Raw genomic sequence first — 21,290 nt, 5'->3', positions numbered from 1 at the left:
CTCAGTCAGCTCCGATGTATGCCCCTTCAGATGAGAACCAACACACTCACCCTATGTGCACTAGAGGCCTTAATAATATTCACAAACATAATCATTTCTTCACTACCACCAAACATCCCATGTCTTATGATATTGAGTCATCTAATGTTTCTCAGGCTCTTGCGATTCCACAATGGAACCCAACTATGGTTGAGGAACTTACTGTTCTTCAGCGCTTTGGCACTTAGGATCTGGTCCCCCCACCTCATGGTTGCAATATCATAGGATGCAAATGGTTTTTTCATATCAAAGATAAATCCGATGGTTCAATTGATAAATACAAGGCTCACCTGGTTGCAAAAGGCTTCCATCAGCATCCTGGAGTTGACTTTCGTGAAATATCTTGCCCTGTGGTTAAACCTGCAACAATTTGCACTATTCTAACTCTTGCTCTTTAGTATGATTGGCTTCTACGTCAACTCAGTGTTAGTAATGCCTTCTTACATTGGACATATTTGGATATTCTCGTATATATGCAACAATCCCTATCTTCAAGGACCCTGTTGCTCCTTCATATGTATGTCTTTTACGTTGTACTTTGAGTTCGTCCTTATTATCCTTTGTCTTTCTTCAATCTAAGGCATAATCTTCTTTGTTCACGTTTCTTAAAGATGGTGCTCGCCTCTTTGCACTTGCCTATGTCGACGATCTTATTATCACCGACTCCTCATCACGGTCATAACAACTCATCTGTTGAAATCCTTTTTGGTCAAGGATCTTGGTCCCTTGACATACTGCCTAGGTTTTGAAGTTGCTAAGTTTCAGGAGGGTCTCTTCTTGTCTCAGAACAAATACACCTTGGACCTCTTATACCATTTCAAGTTAAATGATGTTAAACCTGTTGTTACCCCATGTCAACCAAAGAGACTATCTTCTCTAGTTCATTTGATGCTACTAAATATCGCAGTGCTATTGGAGATCTTTAATATCTCACTTTTATTCGCCTAGATATTGCCTTCACGGTGAACAAGCTTTCTCAGCACATGGCATCGCATCTCGCCTCACATTAGGATGTTGTTAACAGGTTGTTCAAGTATCTAAAGGGTACTTTACATAATGGGCTTCTTCTCCGTTGTTCCTCCTCCCTTAATATCACTACCTTCTTTGACTCTGACTTTGTCAGTGACCTCGTTGATGGGAAATCGACATCCGCATATGTTGCATTTCTTGGGTCTAATCTTATCTCGTGGTGGTCATGAAAATAGCGTAAGGTTGTTCACTCTTCCACTAAAGCTGAGTATAGGGCCTTGGCCACTACAGCTTCTGAAGTTTGTTGGCTTCATCATCTCTTTGTCGACCTCGGAATTTGTTTGATTCCCACGCCGTGGATTTTTTGTGACAACATGGGTGCCACTCGACTCACCCTCAATCTAAATTAGTACTCCCGCATGTAGCACATTGCTATTGACATTCACTTTGTTCGTGATCTTGTCTCCAAAGGTCGTCTCTTTGTGTCATATGTCAATACTCAAGATTAGTTAACATATTTGATAAAAAAAAAAGTCATTGGTTCGAGCTCGTTTTGAGAATCTTTGTTTAAAACTTTTCGTAACTGACGACACGTCAATTTTGCGGGGCGTATAAGAAATATATCAATTATATAATATATATATATAATGAATAAATCAGTCAAATAATATATTGATTTATTCAAATGATGTGTAAATATTTTATTTCTTTTTTAAAATATTTGATTCATTCTTGTAATCCCTATATAAAGGGTACGTTAATATCAATAATAAATCGTCCAAAAACTTTATCACATCACCCGACCGAAGGATGTTGCTGGATGTTGCCTATTATTCCACCAAGGGAGGACATCCACTTCGACCGAGGAATTGAACCCCGCTGCGACCACAACCGAGAGATGGCATGGAACCCGACCATAGTTGCAAACGAAGAACTTAAGTCACTCTTTGCTGATGTTTTCTATTGACCGGCGCTACACCCGATCAAGAAAAGACATTGCTGCTAAAGCCACGACCAAGGACGTTGCTTGCTCGACATTGCATTTGACTGAAGATTTAAAGCTCAATGTCGTTGCCTGACCGAAAGATGGAATGAAAAACGACTGATACTGTGATAGAAATAAAAGTCAGTTGTTGATGTTGCTGCCTACTATCCGACCGAGAAATTGAAGTTATGCTCGAGAATTCCAGCGACCGAGTGATGTCACTCATTCATTCGAGAATCTTGCATTTGATTCAAGACGTGACCGAGGATTTTACACCCAGTTTTCGATCACGATCGAGAACTTCAACTCTTCTTTCAAAGAACGAGGAATGTCATGGTTTTCAATCGCGTTTTCTACACCAATTGAGACAGCGACCGAGCAACGGCATGTATTTCGACCGAGAATTCTTCAAGCGACCGATCTTCATTGGTCGCACACGATTTGTCTCATTCTTTATAATTTATTATTTTCTATTTTTTGGGATATTTATTAATTTTGAAATGTTGTAAGTTTGCGATTTATGTGATCATAGATTAGCATAAAATTAAAAAATGTAAAGCGTAAAGATTTTAAAAAAATGGTCAAGATTATTTAGTAGAGACCATCGGGGCGTTGTAAGACATAGCTTGTTTAAAAACTATTTCTCATACATAATCAAATGCTGAACTCATTAAAGAATGTCTTAATTGACGTTTAAATTTTCCTTGTTTTGTAAAAATTAGGTGGCAACTCTTAGAGCTTGTTTAAGGAAAGAATTTTTTGGGTTTTACCTATGTTTTCTCCTAAGAACCATTGTTTGATAAAAAGTAGGAAAAACTAGTTTTTAAAATTTAAAGACTAATTTACCCTTTGAGTTTAGAGAATATAGTTTAGGTGAGAGAGTGGTTGCTTAAAGAGAGGGGAAGTTTTGGTATTTAAATAGATAAAAATATTGATTAGATTGTTGACTTGGTGTTTGAGTTTTGGAAAAAAAAATGAATTTTATCCCAAATAATTAAAACATCAAACAAGCCCTTAGTCGAGAGATTTAATTGAATTAAAATCTAAAAAATCTAAAAAAAAGGCATATGACGTAGATCCATTAAATTCTCGTCCTCTCCCAGATTCGATATGGGATATTAAGTTATGAAGTCATCTTTAAAGCATCGTTTTATACTTTAAATTTTCAATCAACTTTAAAATTACTAAGAATATTCTCGTGCGATTCACACGGATAAAAATAAAACAAAAAAAATAATAAAAAAATTATAATAATGTGTATTCAATGTTTAAAATTCTTAATAAATCACGAATAATATATTAAAATAAAAAATAGATCACTTTATTTTCACATTTTTATCACTTCGCTAAAACAACTCATCTACTCACATATCTCATCAAATATTTTTTCTCAATGAACATCTCATCTCGTGACTTTATCTACTTTAATCAATCAAATATTTGATTCATATTCTTTAATATTTAGTATCGTGACCTCACACTTTGGTCAATCAAATATTTGATTAATATTTTTTAACCACTTTCAATTATTACCGGCCTATTATCCCTTGGTAAAACATATTTCAATCAAACATGGTTAAAGTGTTGTACTTATTTTGTTAGATTGCAAGTTTGAAACATACATATAGCATTTTTTATTTTATTTTTAACCGTATTAAGTTTATGGGTGGGTCAACTCAGAATTCAACCCAATTATTCATTTACTCTCACATATATATACAAATTAACCATAGTTCTCAACCAGACAATCCGGATACTTTGAAATTAAAAATCATTATATATATATATAGTAGTTAGTTAAAAAGTTGAACTTATATTATTAACAATGTTCTCCGTTCATCAAATTTAATGTTGAATTTAAAAAATAAAGTTTTATTAGTCTATTTGGTTAAAGGGTTGTACTTGTTTTGTTATGTTACAATTTCGAGAGATATAACATTTTTATTTTTAACCGTTTTAAGTTTATGGGTTGGTCAACCCACAATCCGACCCAAGTATCTATTTATTCTCACATATATATCCAAATTAATCACAGTTCTCGACTATTAGTTAGTTAAAAAGTTGAACTTATATTATTAAGAATGTTTCGCGTTTATTAAATTTGGTGTTAAATTTAAAATATAAAGTCTTATTAACCTAGTTGGTTAAAAGATTGTACTGATTTTTGTTATATTGCAAGTTTGAAACATACATATAACATTTTAAATTTTATTTTTAATTATTTTAAGTTTATGAACGGGTCAACCCTTTTGACATAATTCTTTTGTACCGTTTGAACATAAAATGTCCATAAATTTATTTGAAAAAGAATTTTTTTTTTTCAAACATCTTCTAAATAAGATAATATATTAAAATATAATTTAATTATAAATATATTCATATTGACTAAACTGAATACAACTTTAAATAGATATTTTCAAATAAAATAATATTTTTTTATTGTAATTGAGTAATGAATTACCAAATTGCAGAAGTTACACTTCACTCATGAATTGTGGATAATATGCCAATTGGTTATTATTGGATGTTTACTGTCCAACCCTACAATTCAGTATTAGAAAATGTTGCTTTAAACTGTGTCGATTTACTAAATTTTTAAAATTTAATTATATGAAAATGATGATATTATAACATCCATTAGATTAAAAAAAATGTACTACAAAAGACATCTATATTATGCTAAGTGTTTTTTTATTTCTTTATTGAATATCACACTAAAGTTTAACAATCTTCAAATTAAGTCTTTTTTTAATAATCTACTAATCATACTCTCAGAACCATTTCAACATAAAGAAACAGTGATCAATTCAATTTGAATAGTTTAGTTTGGTCTGATAATCAGTACAATTTGATCAGTTTACTTACCCTCTTAGTTTTTTGTTTCATTTTTTTATGATGTTATGTAACCCTTCTATTTTAATGTGAATATTGTCTGCTCTTAGCAAAAAAATATATAGATAACTTTGTTTAGTGAAAAAAATGAAGTGATCAAAACATGTTACATTATTTGTACATAAAAAAGCTAAAAAAAAAGTCACAAGGAAATTATAGTTCAAGTTAGACAAATAATTTGACTATTTTAAATGGTGATTCTAATGAATAAACAAATACATAATTAGAATCATGGCAAAATAAACAATGCATAATTAGAAAACCAGAAGCATTAATGGCTTTACCAACAGATTGGCTCCTAGAAGAATAAAATAAAAGTCAATCCACAGTTCTATTCGCATACATAATGACTTGGTTCAAAAATACATAATGACTTAGTTCAAAAATACCATTTTACCCACTTTCTTCGATTGAGAGTGTATCAAAATGTAATCCAGACCTAGATCCAGAAACACTTACAAAAAGGTTAGAAGAACAGCTCTTCCAAATGAATCAAGTGTCCAATTGGGGCTCGGTGAGAGCTAATTTAATTCATCTTTTTCACAATAATCGGACAGTTGAACCATGGCTCGTGCGATTTTCAATTTCATCCCAACCGGCCTAAACTCTCATCCCATATGTGCAATCCATATACAAAATTGTTTTACAATGAATTCATATATAAATGTGGAAAGATATTTTTGGGTCCTGTATATTATTACATCTCATATTTACAAAATAATAATGACCTCAGCTTCACCTAGTACAAAAAAATTCTACAGCCAAAACAGACATTAGTCTGAACTGAGCATGTCTTCAATAATCCCAATAAAGACACTATTATTATTATTATATATATATAGCTTTTAAGCTTACACCTACCCACCCATGATTGTATATTATTACTATTATGATACATTTGGATATTTGTGTTTTCTATTTGTTATAATAATTGACCACGACATCTAGGACAGTTGCATTGCAAAAGAAGCATCTCTGGCAGTTAAGGAGATGCCTAGAAATGCAGCCATAACAAGATATATGGGAACAGGGTACGAACCTTGCATCTGCATCGCTCGTGTAACATATGCAACAAGTCAGATCTGTCGTATTATCTTCCTCAATTGATCTTCTTCTCTCAATGGCTATTGATTCTGCCCGACTTATAAGAAGGACTGATAGTTGCTCTAGTTGCCTCAGTTTGTAAGGGGAGACATCGCCCCTTAAGGATCCCGCCTGAAAAATTAGATATTTTCATATGTTCATCATGCATGTATAAATAAATACAAGTTGAAAATACATAAAAGTATTCTGGAAAAAGGAATGGGTGTGAAGGAATAAGAGTTACTGACCCAATTGTACTCTAGGAGATACTGGAATCCACATATAACAGTATCAAGGCAATCCATGCTTGCAAATACACTAACTATATCATTCTTCTCATTACAATCTGCTGTCTCTTCTACATTGGAATCCAACAGATTGACAATGATACCAACTAGAGGAGCTAGAATCATGCCTCTATTAATTTTCTCCTGCGTTTGACTATGTCGCCTCACTGACCTATAGACAAATATCAAAATAAAATTGGAATAAATGTTGTTAGATTCAGTCTAATGTTTCTTTATACCTATTAAGATCACACATGCAATAAAATAAGTAACTTCTATAATCAAATCAATTTTTTTTTATCTACGACTTTTTCTTAGGACCAGGCTAATACAACATCCCCCACTTTAACAATGGAATCGAACCTGAGAGCTCAACCTCTTAGTTTACTTACAACTTAAACTACTCCTTGATGGGCATCTACATCCTTTTACTAAGATAACTTTAAACCAACTTTTCCCAATAAAAGCATACTAAATTTGCCTGATAAAAGATAATTGACATTTTGGTCCCCAAAACTTCAGCTTGTTGATCAACCTCCATTATGTGACATTGTAAATAAATGGGGTAGAGTGGAATACTATCAACATTTCACTAACAAAGGAAATTGAAAAAAAGTTAGGGTAATAATATGGTTAACTGAAACATTCAAGAGTATATGAATTAAAGGACAAAAGTTAATGATTCTAATAGTTCTTGGGACATCTCAATGAAGTTATTCAGTAACTTACAGTTCAAACACTTCAGGGTCTTTTTCTGAAGCTACGTAATTCAGAATAAAGATAATCAACTCTGTGAGTCTCCGTAGATTTGTATCTGCTCCTGACAGAAATGCTTGAGGGATCTCCCGAGTGAATAACTCAAGTAGCCTAGCTAGATTGCACGAGAGGTCAAAGATGACGCTGCATTTCCTCTGCTGGAACTCCAAAACCTGTGGACGACAATATATCCATTACTTCAACCTTCCCTACATATACAGTTCACTTCCCTTCTCTCTACCTTACATAATATCAAAGTATACATTTTTTGGGGAATTTTCAAAATATACATTTCAATTCCCATAATGTAATTTTGGAGATTTATTACCCTTTTTTCATGACAAACTCAAATGGCCTAACACTCTTATGAAGGCTTTGACAGCAAAAATGGAATAAATTAATTTTGTAAATGTAACAAGTCCAAGGATAAAGAAAATGATGACACGGATGATATTAGGAACTTGAGACCAATGTAGATAACTATCATGATACGAGAAAATCAAGGCAGCAAGTAAAGGTGCATATCGAACACAACAACATTAGGTAACTGAGTCGATGTTTGTTATGAATGTATAATGAGCAGTGATGGACCATTGTCATAGTCCATAAATTGAGATACCAAGTTTTGTAAATGGAACAAGTCCAAGGATAAAGAAAATGATGACACGGATGATATTAGGAACTTGAGACCAATGTAGATAACTATCATGATACGAGAAAATCAAGGCAGCAAGTAAAGGTGCATATCGAACACAACAACATTAGGTAACTGAGTCGATGTTTGTTATGAATGTATAATGAGCAGTGATGGACCATTGTCATAGTCCATAAATTGAGATACCAAGTTTATGGGATTCTTGCTGATCCAGCAACTACAACATAATTAATGGTGTAAGATATTCAATTTAAGTCTGTTAATCACAAAAAAATCATCCAAACCTATTTTGTCTGTTAGAAAGAAAAAAAGTTTCCATTATTTGGTTGTTCTGTTGGAGGGTCAAATGTGCTAATAAAATGATTAGCTATTAGTTAGTTATAAACTCAAATGGAAAATATTAATAGATATTTATCACGGGTTCTTTATATTCCGAAGGTCATGGGCCATTTTGAAGTAGTTGTTAGGCCGACTAAGAGAAGTATATAATGGGTAAGATTAGGGTTAGGTTGGTTCTGAAATGAATGAATATGAAGAGTGTAAAACTCATGTCGGCTATGGAGGATTTCTCCAAGTCTCTTATCTAAAGGTTTAGGCCATTCCTTTCTCACCTCTTATCCCATCTCATTCTAATTGTTATAATCTTAAACAGATTATTAATAATCTCTCAAATTCTCAATTACATGAATTTAATAATAAAACCTTACACATACTCGTCGAAATAAACCCCAGTAGCATGTTGTAAGCGACATTGGGTTTCTCTGAGCTTACCATCAGAAACAGTTGAATTCTTTAGCAACCCAATGTCCAACTAAAGACAAGACCGCAGCCCATTGTTCATGAAATCAACTCATACAGATTAGATATATTGCCTATGCTAGCCAGGAGACATCCACGGAACTTGTTCTTGGCCAAAATGATATTGGGAGCATACGAGTTTCAGATATTTAACAATTAGAACTGAAACCTATTGTGATTGTGATGTGGAACTAATTCCTTTATACAAGAATTCCAATTGGGAAGAGGGAAAACAATGAAGAATCTAAGGGGACAAAGAGAGAGAAGACAAGAAGCCTTTAGAAAAGAAACAACCCTTTATTCAATTCAGCCCCATTCTCTTACAATATGGAGGCAGTATTATGAAATAGAACAGCTTTATATCTCTCTTTCGTTTTATTAAGACCAGATTTTTCACATGGAGGAGGTTAGCACATCAGCACACCGTCATGAACTCTTACTCCAATCAAGGTACGGAATCGAACCCGAGACATCAGCCTAGCCTCTTAATCCAAGACTTTTACCACTTGATCTACATTAGGTGGGTAACAGTTGTATGTCTCTAACTACTTTTAACTGCCTCATAACTGTAGCAGTTTAATTTATTTATGTACATACCCTAATAGTATATACTATACAGTGACATATTCCCTTGCAGGCCTCCAAACAGGGTTTTCTAATAGACCAGTTCATTTCTTTATTCCTGTTGGGCCTTAATGTATGAAGGCCCTTTAGGGCTCCCATTGTGCCTTCACAATGTGCATACACAATAGATTGTTGAAAATATTGTCTAAAAGTCCATGTAAAAGAGCCCCATTGGAATGCTCCCTTCGAATTCGAACTCGTTAAACTGCAGATCCAGAAATCTCAGATTATGTAATCCAATGCAACAAGTAGGTGTTGGTGGAGCTTGTTTTTCGTTCCCAGCTCCTACTCCGCCACCAACATGGTTTCCCTTTCATATTACATTTTATCGCAACCCTTTGTAACCATTAATCACGTGCGCTGGCTTTTATGGGGAGGGAGAGAGAGACATCGAAGGGAGGAGGGGATGAGGTGACATCAAACCAAAATAGTTCAATTAAGCGGAAAGCTTATTTATCATTTTCTTTTTGGTAATACTTAAACCCTAGAAGGCTAGAACTACCTGGTCTGCATCCATTTTCTCTGCATTTTATTCCCATTGTTGTTTTTTTAGGAAAATATTTTATTGCTTTTTTTGAATTCTCCTTATTGTGAGGTTGCCTTACCAGTTGTGAGAATATTGATAAACAATAGACACCATTCTCTATTTCCTCTTCCCTGATAAGTTATTCAATGTTTGATTGGAGGCAGTATACCACCCCCAAACACAATAACTATTACAGGTTGGACATCACCCAGATCATTACAGTAGTTGCACAAGTATTCAACACAACAAGATATTTTTGCAAAAAAAAAAAGGTGATTCAAGCATTTAAGAAATTTCTTTCAATAATTACTCTCAACAGACCCAATCTATGTGAGATTATATCTTCTAATTTCTAACTTTATGTGGTAGAATGTTGTTTCTACTTGCTTTTTTGTTATAAAATGACCAATTTATTTTTTTCAATCAGCCAAAAGGAACCAAATATTTATATTTTACCAAAATGTTCCAAAACTGCTTTTTTGAACAGTGTGCAAAATAGAAGTACACAACATAATTATATATATATATATACCTTGCATTTCTCCAGCAGTTCTCTTATTAAAACTGAGAACTCAGTCATTGTCCAGCTAAGCATGTTAAATAGGCGGTTGATAAAAATCAAGAATAACTCTTCATCTTCCATACAAGCCTTCCGTACCAATCTCTGAAGGAAACATTTAAATATGCAATTAAATATAAACTCCATTTTTCTCCAGATGGAAAGCAAGAAAGAAACAAGAAATTATCAAACCAAAAATTTCACCTGAAACATAGGAGAGGAGGAGGAGGAGGATTCTCCCAGTTTGGAAGAGCCAGAACCCTTGCACAACCGCAGTAGTATAGTTGTCACAGGAATCCAGGATCTATTATCAAATGCTGATAACAATGCTTTAGGCATCCTCATAATAGCTGCTTCATTGTTCTCAAAAGCAGCCAAAAACTCCTTGTATTGTACCAAAGAGGAAATAGATTGCAGAAGCAGATCCTTCAGTTCTGCACTTGATATCCGAGAATCATCGAAGTGTGTAACAACAAAAGTGACCTAATGAAGCATGCAACACGTTAGTTGAGAGGCAAATGGTATCTCAGCAGAAACAAATAACTTAAGGAAATTTCTATAAACAAACATCAAGGAGTATCAAAACTTGAAACAACACACAAGCAAGCAATTAAAGATTTATGAAGGAAATTTTCTTCCGGTGCATGATAACATGTCACAATGGGTCAAACACAACAAAACAAATAACAGATCTAACAAGGGAGTAATAATAATTCAAATTAAATTAAAACATCTGTATCCGTTAAGCCATGAGGTACTTTCATCCACAATGATGATTAAGGAAAACTGCACCAATAGAATGTTGATTTCATCCTCTATGTTTCTTTCAGTACATTTCATCTCTAAAACTGCGTACCGGGTACTTCAAATTTTGAGAATTTCATCTGAAATTATCTAGCATTGTTGTGACTTTTCTTGCCAAAATGATAAACGTAGAACATGAGAACAATGCAATAAAAAAAGACATACAAAAGATGTAAGCCCTTGGTTGATGAATAGAGCAGCAGGGGCAAATGGAGGATCACTCTTGCGCAACACATGAAAACAATCAACCTGTAGGTGAATGCATACAAAAGTAGGTAAAAACTTCTTTAAAAAACAGGATCCAGGACAGTTATTTAAAGAACATCATCCGATAATAGATTAGAAAAAGAAGTTCCCTAAGATTATTTTCCCCAACAAAAAGTGGCATGAAAAACGTGATGACACAATAGTGAAGAGAAAGATTATGATATCTGTCAATAGTTCAAATTTGTAAGCAACTGTCTATGAATTCATCCTAAAGAATTTACACTCATCCTAAAGAATGTGTGAAACATTTTTTGTGATGTGTTAGAGATTTATATTCCACAAAAAGCCAATCTCATGATTTATTAAAACTCCAACGTTTCTGAGCTGAAGGGAGAAAAAACATGTTAATTTTTGCAACAAAATGCATAAAGACAGTAACAATCAACACAACATTCCTTATTCGATGAATCGCACACTCCACTTATGAGCACAAACAAACAAGTTCTTTTCCATTTATTTGAAAAGACTGAGTTTAGCTGATGGAAAAAGGAAGACAATAAACATCATAGTTTCCAAACTCTAACTTACTACTGTTCAATTTCTAACCAACAGGAGTTGTCGATTTTCAATTGTTACAATTTGGGATGTCAGCAGAAACATGCTTCAATAGACAGCTAAAAGCTTACCTTTATAGTTGGAAAATACAAAAGAGTTCATAAATATATTGATGCATCACTAATGAGTCATACAAAGACCTTGTCTCAAATGTTTGACTACTACTTTATGGAACAGTCATGCATTCTAGAGACAATTTACCCCAGAGAAACACATAAAATTAACCTGAAACATATAACATAATGTTTCGCCTAACAAATATCTCAAAAAGAAAAAACTTTAGGGTGTTGGATTTTCAGCAAACTTATAAATATTTAGACTACAGAACTTAGGCAATGTTCCCTGAATTCATTTATGTCAAAGGAGGGAATTAATTTTACCATTGTTTCCAGGTAATATTCTGGAATGTAAACAAACAGAGGATCGGAATTGCTAAGGGTCAGAAGTAATTGAACAATCCACATGCACACTGCATACATCCCTCTTTGCTTCCCCGTTGACAGCAGAGATATTCTATACCTATGAACCAAAAACACCAAAGAGTAAATAAATAAATCTAAAGATAAGAAAATATCACTCTTTAAAACAAACTTAAACCCAATGAAGAAAGTATTGTTTTCATATGAATCAAACATTGGTTAATTAGATGAAAATGTGCAAGAGCAAACCATAACTTTCTCTAGTGACAAGAAAATTAATATCAATAGAGACATAAACAATAGTACTAACTGTCAAAGAGAGTAAAAGAAGCCTATGTTGCTAGACTCTTACAAGTAATACTTGTAGACAAACAGATCTACCTAATGATGTGTCACCCAGAAAGTACAACTTATTTTCATTTTCCTCCAAAACCAGAATGCAATAGATTGAATGGCTTTGGTTGTTAGCAACATGTGTTGCTGTTTCATTCTGTGCCTAACAGAAACCGATTTATATGTTGTGTCCAGCCACTGAAGCAATTGAGCCCAATGTGTCCTTTGATAAATGTCCTAAGTATGCTACCTTCATAACTCAATTTTAGTATCTAGTATTACTTAAGTGATGTATCAGCAAGTGAGTAAATGGCAGTCAAATTTTAACGATATGAATCCACTAAATTAAAAAGAATTAGTAGTCACAGGAAGAATTGAACAAAGCATTGTGCTCGGGATCTTAGTCGCAAGAACTAGTATTTGGTACCATGCATATAATGTCTCGTGAAAGGTGGAAACTTTGAATCAAAATTCCATGCAAGTAAACAAAAAATATGATGAGGAGAGAAACATTGAGATTTCGAATGTTAATGTCTTATGTAGGGACAAGAAGAAACAAACAAATCTTAGGAAGATGCAAGCATTTGGAACTCATTAAACAAAGCAACAAGAAAGTAATACTCTGCATATGCATGGAGCTACAATAGCTATACAAAATGTTAAGAAACAATAACCATATAATATGACTAATAGTAATTCATGCAGGACTAAAGAAAAATTAATCTAACCATGCAGTGTTTCTGACACAATCCATAATTTCTTCTCGATAAACACTACGAGCTTCCTTTAAGCGTTTTAATTGCTCCCCACAAGCTCGGTCTTTTATTTGTTTATCAGTTTCCTCCAGGACAGAGATTGTTTGAGACTGAAGGGACATATAGTATGATGCCTACAATGTAAAAGAACTATTCAAGATAAGTACATAAAACCCAAATAAATTAATATAGTTGTTTATAGATATAAACAGGTAATCTTACTATATACAAAAACCATTGTGCAGCATGATGACTTGCTCAAAACAACAAAACAAGCAAAATATAACGTGATAAAAATGATACATGTAGACATGAGAAACTGATGTACATGTAAATATTTCATCACGTACAACAAGAAACTTAGAACTCAACCACAAAAAGTCCAGAAAGTGGTAAGCTGGAAGAGAAAAGACCCCCTTGTGGTTCAAATTTAATAGAAGAATAGATAATATTTTTGCCTAAAACAAGTCTTTGCCATTCTGCTATTCCAAAAGGTAAATATTCCAGCCAGAAGGGTATATATTATAATATACATATATATGTAACACATACAGAATAGATACCACCACAGAGACAACAGAAGAAACTTCCATCACATAATAGGATATAGGTCTATGACAACCATGCATTATATTCTCACCTGCTTAAAGTTTGGAGCAAGACCTAAATGATATAAAAGGAGCATAGAATCAAGAAGTTCCTCTTCCCTGAGCATTACAGAAGATACATTGCACTCTGTTGTTATCATCCTCATTGGCTGCATGGGTAAATAACTATACTCGGATTCGTGCTGATCACTGGAGCTTGGTTTATCAACCATCTCATCATTCAAACTTCCAGTACTGCATTCTGCAGCAACATGAGGAGATCTTTCTGCAATAACACCACAATGGCCTTGAGCAGCTTTAGTAATAACCCTAACTGGACTTTGAATACTTTTTGAGAATTCATCATCATACACCAAACAACAACAAGGCTTCTGTGTACTTAAATGTGTTACTCGAGATTCCTCTTCATCCGCACATCCTTCCTCCCACTGAATCATCTCTGTTTCCAGATCAACATTTAAAGGAAACAATTTTGCTAAATTACTATAGGATCCTCCAAGTCTAGGGATATCAACTCGTTGTGGATCATTTTCTAGAAACAGACTCATGGGAAAGCTTTGTTGACCACCACGATGGAGAAAACCAATATCTGACCTTGAATTATTCATGCAACCCTTCAGTTCCCCTGTTGCAAATCCTTCTGACAAAAAGTGCAGTACGACAGAAAATAAAGACACGAGAACAGAGTTGCTAGAAACACCAGGTGGCGGTGAGTTGCGATCAGCTCCACGGTTTTTAAGTAAAAGGTTTTGCAAAAGCGTCCTGAACACTGAACCAGGTAACTGTAGAGGTGATGAAGGTGGTATAAACTGCATCACTAAGCGACAAAGATCCCTATGCTTGTCTTCAATCTACAAAAAGCATGAATGTTTCACTGCTTATGAATAATCAGATAGACTTAGAAAAAAAAACAATTGAAAAAATAAAGGCATGACAGAAGATTGTAGCAGTAATGAATACACACACAGCTCACAGAAGAAGAGCAGCTATACATAATCATAATTTCATCATACAAACTACAAAGATCAATCAGTACTTCACATGCATCAAATAGCTGAATACAATCAACATTCAATCATTACTACTAGAAACAAACCTAAAGCTAGATGTTCATCAAAAAAAATTATTCACTATGATAAGCCAACCCTGCCTTTTAGAAAAGAATGCGACTCATATGGGGTTTTTTTGGCTTTTTCTTTTGGGAAAATGGCGAACCATTTTATTAGAAAATATTAAACCCAGGAGCCTTTACACGACAAAAAAAAAATTGGAAACACAAATCATTTCAGAACATTCAAACAAACAACAATCAGAAAGAAAAAAAAAACGTTCTTTTTGAACTTCCATGTTTATCTAATTCAAGAACTAGCCAGTTCAGCTAGTATCATTTAAGAAGATGAACATCATGATTAGCTACATAGTTATATCATTCCATGTTTAGATAATTTCAAGAACTAACTAGTTCAGCTGGTATCATTTAAGAAGACGAACAATATGAGCTTGTTTGACCTGGGTTTTTTGAAGAAAACACATATTTGTTTTTAAATCTTGAAATATGTGGTTTATTTGAATTATTTGGGTCGAATAACCAAAATATCCTTAGTATTTAATATTTTAAAATGTTACAAGAAATAAAATTAATGTAATTTTTTTTTTTTTTTTAATTTAGGATGCTAGCATGATCTTCCACGCCATGACACCCCCTTTCAACTTGAGGCGTTCTAAGTGGTAATAAAAAAAAGGAATAAAGTTAATGTATTTCAGTTGATTATTTGAATGTTTTCATGAAAGGACTGATTGATGATAGGATATTGGTTTATTTGGATTACCATCAAATGCCCACAGTTCCTCGGGCTCTGTAAAATTCTTCTGTCTAATTCAACTATCCCTGTATTCCATGCAGAAAAATCCACAGAAAGATTTTCCTTCAGTTGGTTAAAAACTTTTGAAGATGCCAATCATTGCAATGAAATAAAAATACAAGGCAATGATTACAACACCAATGTACTTATTCCAGGAAAAGTACCAGATGCATGCATGCCTATAGTATCCACATGAACAATTAATTTTTTTAAATAGCAGATAAGTGCAAACCACTGTCTTATCCAAGATCCATATATGATTAGAAGGATTGAACATAATAGGATGATGCATCTTTGTCCTTGAGGAAAATCATTTAAACCAAGAAACAGTTATTCTTGATGCTCAATTGTAAAGATAGATAACTCCAACTTTAAACAGCATTACAGATTGATAAGAAATAACGCAGGATTGAATTATATGTAGTCATTTTACCATGATAAATAGAAGACTTTCATATTGGAAAACTTTATCTTTATTTAGGCGACTAAGCAACAATTCAAGTCCACATTGGGGAACCTCAGCAGTAGTAGTCAATTTGTCACAAGAATATATGTCACCTCAAATTAACAGAAACAACCTCAGGATACAGATTACCATTGAAAAAGAGAATTAAATGCTTCTAGAGGCCAAGTTATGCTCCTGACAAAATTCTATCAAAGAGAGCACTCAATCTTTCACCAACAAAGGACATGCACAAGTTATATATCAAGTTCACCAATAATGCAACACAATAGTATTGCACATTGAAGATATTCTAAGACAATAAACCCACAGCATCCAAGGTATTGTGAATCAGAAAGCATACAGACTTTAACTGTAAACAAAATAAATTAATATCACGAAGTTGACAGGACATTGAATGGCAAGGAGAACAGAGCTAAGTAAGATCAGAATGTTCAAATTGAATAATCTTGTAACTGTTGCCCCAAAGTTAACCATACATCTGCATTCATGTATGTGTATGCATATATTGTAGCTTACTTCCATAATAAAATATAATAATATGGGGGTTTGTTAGGAGGTACAAATTGTAAAGGGATATAATGGGTATAAGTTGTAAGGGGTGTATAATGAGTATAGGTTGTGAGGGGTATAATGGGTATAGGTTATTATTGTTTGGCTAAAGGTACCAGAAGGGGTATAATTGTATCCCTCTGCACACTCAGAACATATTGAAGAGTTATTACAATAAAAAAAGAGCTCTACAATGTATTTTTATGTTCAACAGCAATAACAATACCTTGCTAACTGCTTCAGACAAGGCCGTAATAGAAAGTCCCATGAATTTTTCATTGGACATGTCCTCAGATGAACCAGGCCACCAGACAGAAGGCATTAAACACCGGAGGTCCTGTTTGTTTGGGCTCTTCCTGGACAAAAGACCTTCAAACATGAACTCGAAATATTTTGATTTCCACCAAATTACCAACAACTCTTTCCTTTTTAGTATATGACATGCCAAAGCCAAGTAAGGATATGATCCTGTGTATGGGCATTCCTTCATAATCATTGAAGCAGTTTTGCAGAAATACGAAAGAGCGTCTATAAGATGCTCAAAGATCACCATTGATCCTCTAAATTCTAGAAAAACATTCAGTATTCTATCCAAACTCCGATAGTCATGTGGTGGATTTGTCCCAAAAGTTTTCAAAATGAATGATGATAGCGGACCCCATACCACATACTCTATACCACCTGCATCTAGTTCAATTGCAGTGAAGAGTTCTTCACAAATCCCACGGGCAACAGAATCAAAAAGTTCTTCAAATGGGAAAAATCTCTTCAAACTTCTCAATTTCTCAACAGGGTTGAACTCCCCCCTCTGCATGCGACCAATGTCTAATAGCCTTGATAAACAATTCAATAAATGAATAACAACAGAACTACAAGGTGGGGGAGGTTGAATAGGAAGAAAACCTTCAATAGGGTATCTAAAAGGATGGAGCCCAAAATTTAACTCAGATCGTTCACCTTGAGAAAGAGAAATTGCAGGATAGTACCCTAAACCAGGCACCATCTTGCGGATATCATGAAAAGCTATCCCAAGTGATGCACCATTACGATAAAATGCAATCTGGTCATGATCCAAATCTATGCAACAGCCAATTACGTCTCCAACAACCCATAACTGTCCATAAGGCTCCGCATTTTTATTCCACTTATTGACTCTTTTCCCATCAAACGCATAGGAGTCATCAGTATCTCCCACACCCGTATGATCAGTGAAATTGCAAGAAAGAGTTGTCCAACCAAGCTGTTGTATACCAGCAGTTTCAAGAGTTACTTCATACATCCATTTTCCTTTCCACATACAAGCATTTGCCCTGACACTACTAAACATTTCCATGCTTTCCAAAAGCAAAGGAGATTTGATAATTTGAATATCACCACAGACGCTTGTTTCTTGGATTGCAACAGTATGAGATCCACAACCATCGAAGGCAATAGAAACACCGTCTCCATTTACAGCAGAGCGGTTTGAATTTACATGATACTTCCAAAAATGATCATTTATAATGGATACAACAACTGTACCAGCATCAATTGGACTTGTTACAGAATTAACTGTCTTATAAGGAATATCAAATATATGCTCAATAGTACGCTCCAATGACTGGTCTCCAAAATCATCACAGCAAGAAATAAGACGGTTATTCTGAGCATTCATCTTCCTATTCTCACTATTCAAAATCACAGCCAGTCCAGAAGACAACCCAATAGAATGCTTAGTATCTTCTTCCATAAGTAAAGTCTTACTAATCCAACACCTATTTAGACTACACTTATTTCAGTCAGGTCTTGGTACCACGAAATTAGAATTCTGATAACATAAAATTTCTTCGGTAGTGAATAACAATAAAGCAAAGGTAGTGAATTAAAAACTTCTCACCGAAATTTCAGTCTCCAATGTTCTATGACAGAGCTAGAAGACGAATTCGAACTCCTAACATGCTGTCAAAATACTTTTCACACCTCGAGTATCATTTTTGTTTGACCTGTTACCTCGCTCGCTCGCTAACAGACGGAACTCTTAAGAGAGCGAAATCAACAAGCTATAGAGTAGAGTCCGTCTACGTTGTTCTTCCCGGAAAAAGATGAAGGCGGCGAATTCCAATTAGGGTAAGCACGTGAAATACATTGAGAGACTTTTTCGAGAGAAGGAAACAACATATATATATATATAAACGAACAACTGTGAGAGAGAGAAAACTGGAGAGGAAGATACAGGAGAGAATTGAGTTCGTCTCGTCTCGGTCTTCTCTGTTCGCCAGAAGTCGGGAAATCAAGTGGGGCCGAAACAAAGCTCAGCCTTCCTACGCCGACTTCAACCTTCAGAGGCTCGTTCTCGTACGCGTGTCGATCGCATAACACTGCCTTGCTGGTCTATGCTAATGTGCGCCTGTGGTAACCTTTTCCTAATCCAAACTCACATGTGGGATGACTAGGCTTTATAATTATTATTTTTTTTTGTAATGGAAAAATAAACTAATAGTGTCTTGCATTTATTGGTAATGTTCAAATTGTTTAATCAATTTTTGTCTAATCAAATTATTTATCAAACTTTCATAAAATTATTTATTAAATATTCCACATTTCCACTTTAATTTTTTATTTGAATAAGAATTAATGTTTATAGGTACAAAAAAGAAGAATAAAAAAATATATATAAATGTTCAATTGTTCTGTTAATTCATTTGATATTTGAGTTACAAATTTGGATGAGTTAAAAAAAAAAAAAAAAAAAAAAAAAAAAAAAAAAGAATCGTATAATTTGAGATTCAAACTATCGTAATTTTAGTTATTTGATTATTTTTCTAAACGATTGAACTTGAACTTTCGTTTTATTATTTTAGAGTAGTTTTTTTTAATTAATTTATTATATTTGTAAAAAAATAGTAATCTTCTCTCTTTTTAATTTTTTTAATTATTTTCCGACATGATATAGTTTTAACAGTGTTTTAAATAATTTTAAAAGTGTTTTAAATGGTGATGGTAAGGAACTGCCTAGCAACGGGTGCCTAAGTATTTAACAGTGTTTTAAATAGTTTTAAAAGTGTTTTAAATGGTGATGGTAAGGAACTGCCTAGCAACGGGTGCCTAAGTAGTTGAATATGATAAAAGTAATTGAATTTAGTAATCATTTTCTATTAGTTAGGCTAGATTTTAGTTATATTTTTCTTTTACTAATTAATTTTAATTAGCTATTATATAGGAATTTAGTTAGCTATTAGTTAGGAATTCAGTTATGCTTTTCATAAGTATAAAATTGATGTTTGTAAATCAACGAATCAAGAATAACAAATCATTCATCTTATAATTCTTTTTCTATTCACATCAAGAACAATAATCAACTTGTTCTTCATATATTTCAACTTTTGGTTTGAAGACTTTTGAAGACTTTTGGTTATTATCATTTTATTAAAAAGATAAATTAATATTCTCTAACATAGTAATATCTTACAAAAAGAAGTACTTAGACGAGCCGAAGAAGATGTAAATGATCAAGCGAGTTGAGGTGAATGAGATAAGAAACGAAAAAGAAGAAAATAAATGAATTGGAATGTAAAGAGTCATTTCAAAATTTAAATAAATAGTGGGAGATAAAATATTTTTTATTAAATATATATATTAATATTAGTAATTTAAAAGTAGTTAAATAATCTAACCGCCTCATGTATAGGTGTTGGACCGCCTACTGCCTAGATGGCCGGCAATTAGAACACTAATTTTTAAGGTATTTAAATTGTATTCGACGACTTGGAACCCATATGTCTCGAAAAAAAATACTCAATTTAAAAAAAAAATATATATATATATAAAGTTATATCGTTTTGAAATTTTATTAAAACTAAATATTAAATCTATTTATTTTCAAAAAAAAAAATGAATTTGGTTAGATCACACTTTTTTTAGTGATATATTAGAATGTAAAATGTTTATAAATAGTATTTCATTACAAATGTGACAAATTAATTAAAAATAAAAAAATAATACATTATAATAAAAAGAGACAAATAAATAAACGTCTTTTTAGGAAAAGTCTAAAATTATAATATTTCAAGCCTCGTTTGATAAAAACGATTAAAGTTCGAGTAATTAAATCTAGGAAAAAAGTTCACTTAGACGTATGTACTTGTACATCTAGCTCACTTAGACGTATGTACTAATAAAATGTCATTTAAACCTATGTACTATCAAAAATTGGCTCATTTAGCTTTTTTTTAATAACCATGGTTAATTTTTATTTTTAAATTTATATATTTATTAATTAAATATTAATATATTTTTTCTCTCCTTCTTTCTCATTAATTAAACTAGGTAATTTATTTTATTCTTAAATTTTTTATTATTTTAATATTAATTTTTCTTTTATATTTCATCTTTTTTTTTATTAGTTTTTAATTTTCATATTTCTTAAATTCTTATTTTTTTTTAATTTAACAATTTATTTATGAATTTTATGTTTTACTGTAATATTTTTTGAAAGGTTTTTTCTTATTTAATTTAATATA

General features: G+C 33.0%; 1 protein-coding gene across 1 annotated transcript; it reads right to left on the bottom strand.

Moving 5' to 3' along the window:
* Positions 1-5,117: 5,117 nt before the first annotated feature.
* LOC124932886 (E3 ubiquitin-protein ligase RKP) lies at positions 5,118-19,143 on the bottom strand. The gene is made up of 10 exons (XM_047473597.1): positions 17,018-19,143; positions 13,947-14,765; positions 13,280-13,440; positions 12,180-12,318; positions 11,143-11,226; positions 10,378-10,656; positions 10,147-10,278; positions 6,985-7,184; positions 6,217-6,427; positions 5,118-6,100 (listed from the first exon to the last, which is right to left on the bottom strand). Exons 1-10 carry the CDS (start codon positions 18,518-18,520, stop codon positions 5,801-5,803), a joined length of 3,828 nt encoding a protein of 1,275 aa, XP_047329553.1. The 5' UTR covers positions 18,521-19,143; the 3' UTR covers positions 5,118-5,800.
* Between the last annotated feature and the right edge of the window lie 2,147 nt (positions 19,144-21,290).

The sequence above is a fragment of the Impatiens glandulifera genome, chromosome 3 (assembly GCF_907164915.1).
Source record: "Impatiens glandulifera chromosome 3, dImpGla2.1, whole genome shotgun sequence".
Taxonomy (NCBI): domain Eukaryota; kingdom Viridiplantae; phylum Streptophyta; class Magnoliopsida; order Ericales; family Balsaminaceae; genus Impatiens; species Impatiens glandulifera.
Note: the sequence above shows the minus strand (reverse complement) of the source record. Positions and strands in the feature narration are given on the sequence as shown.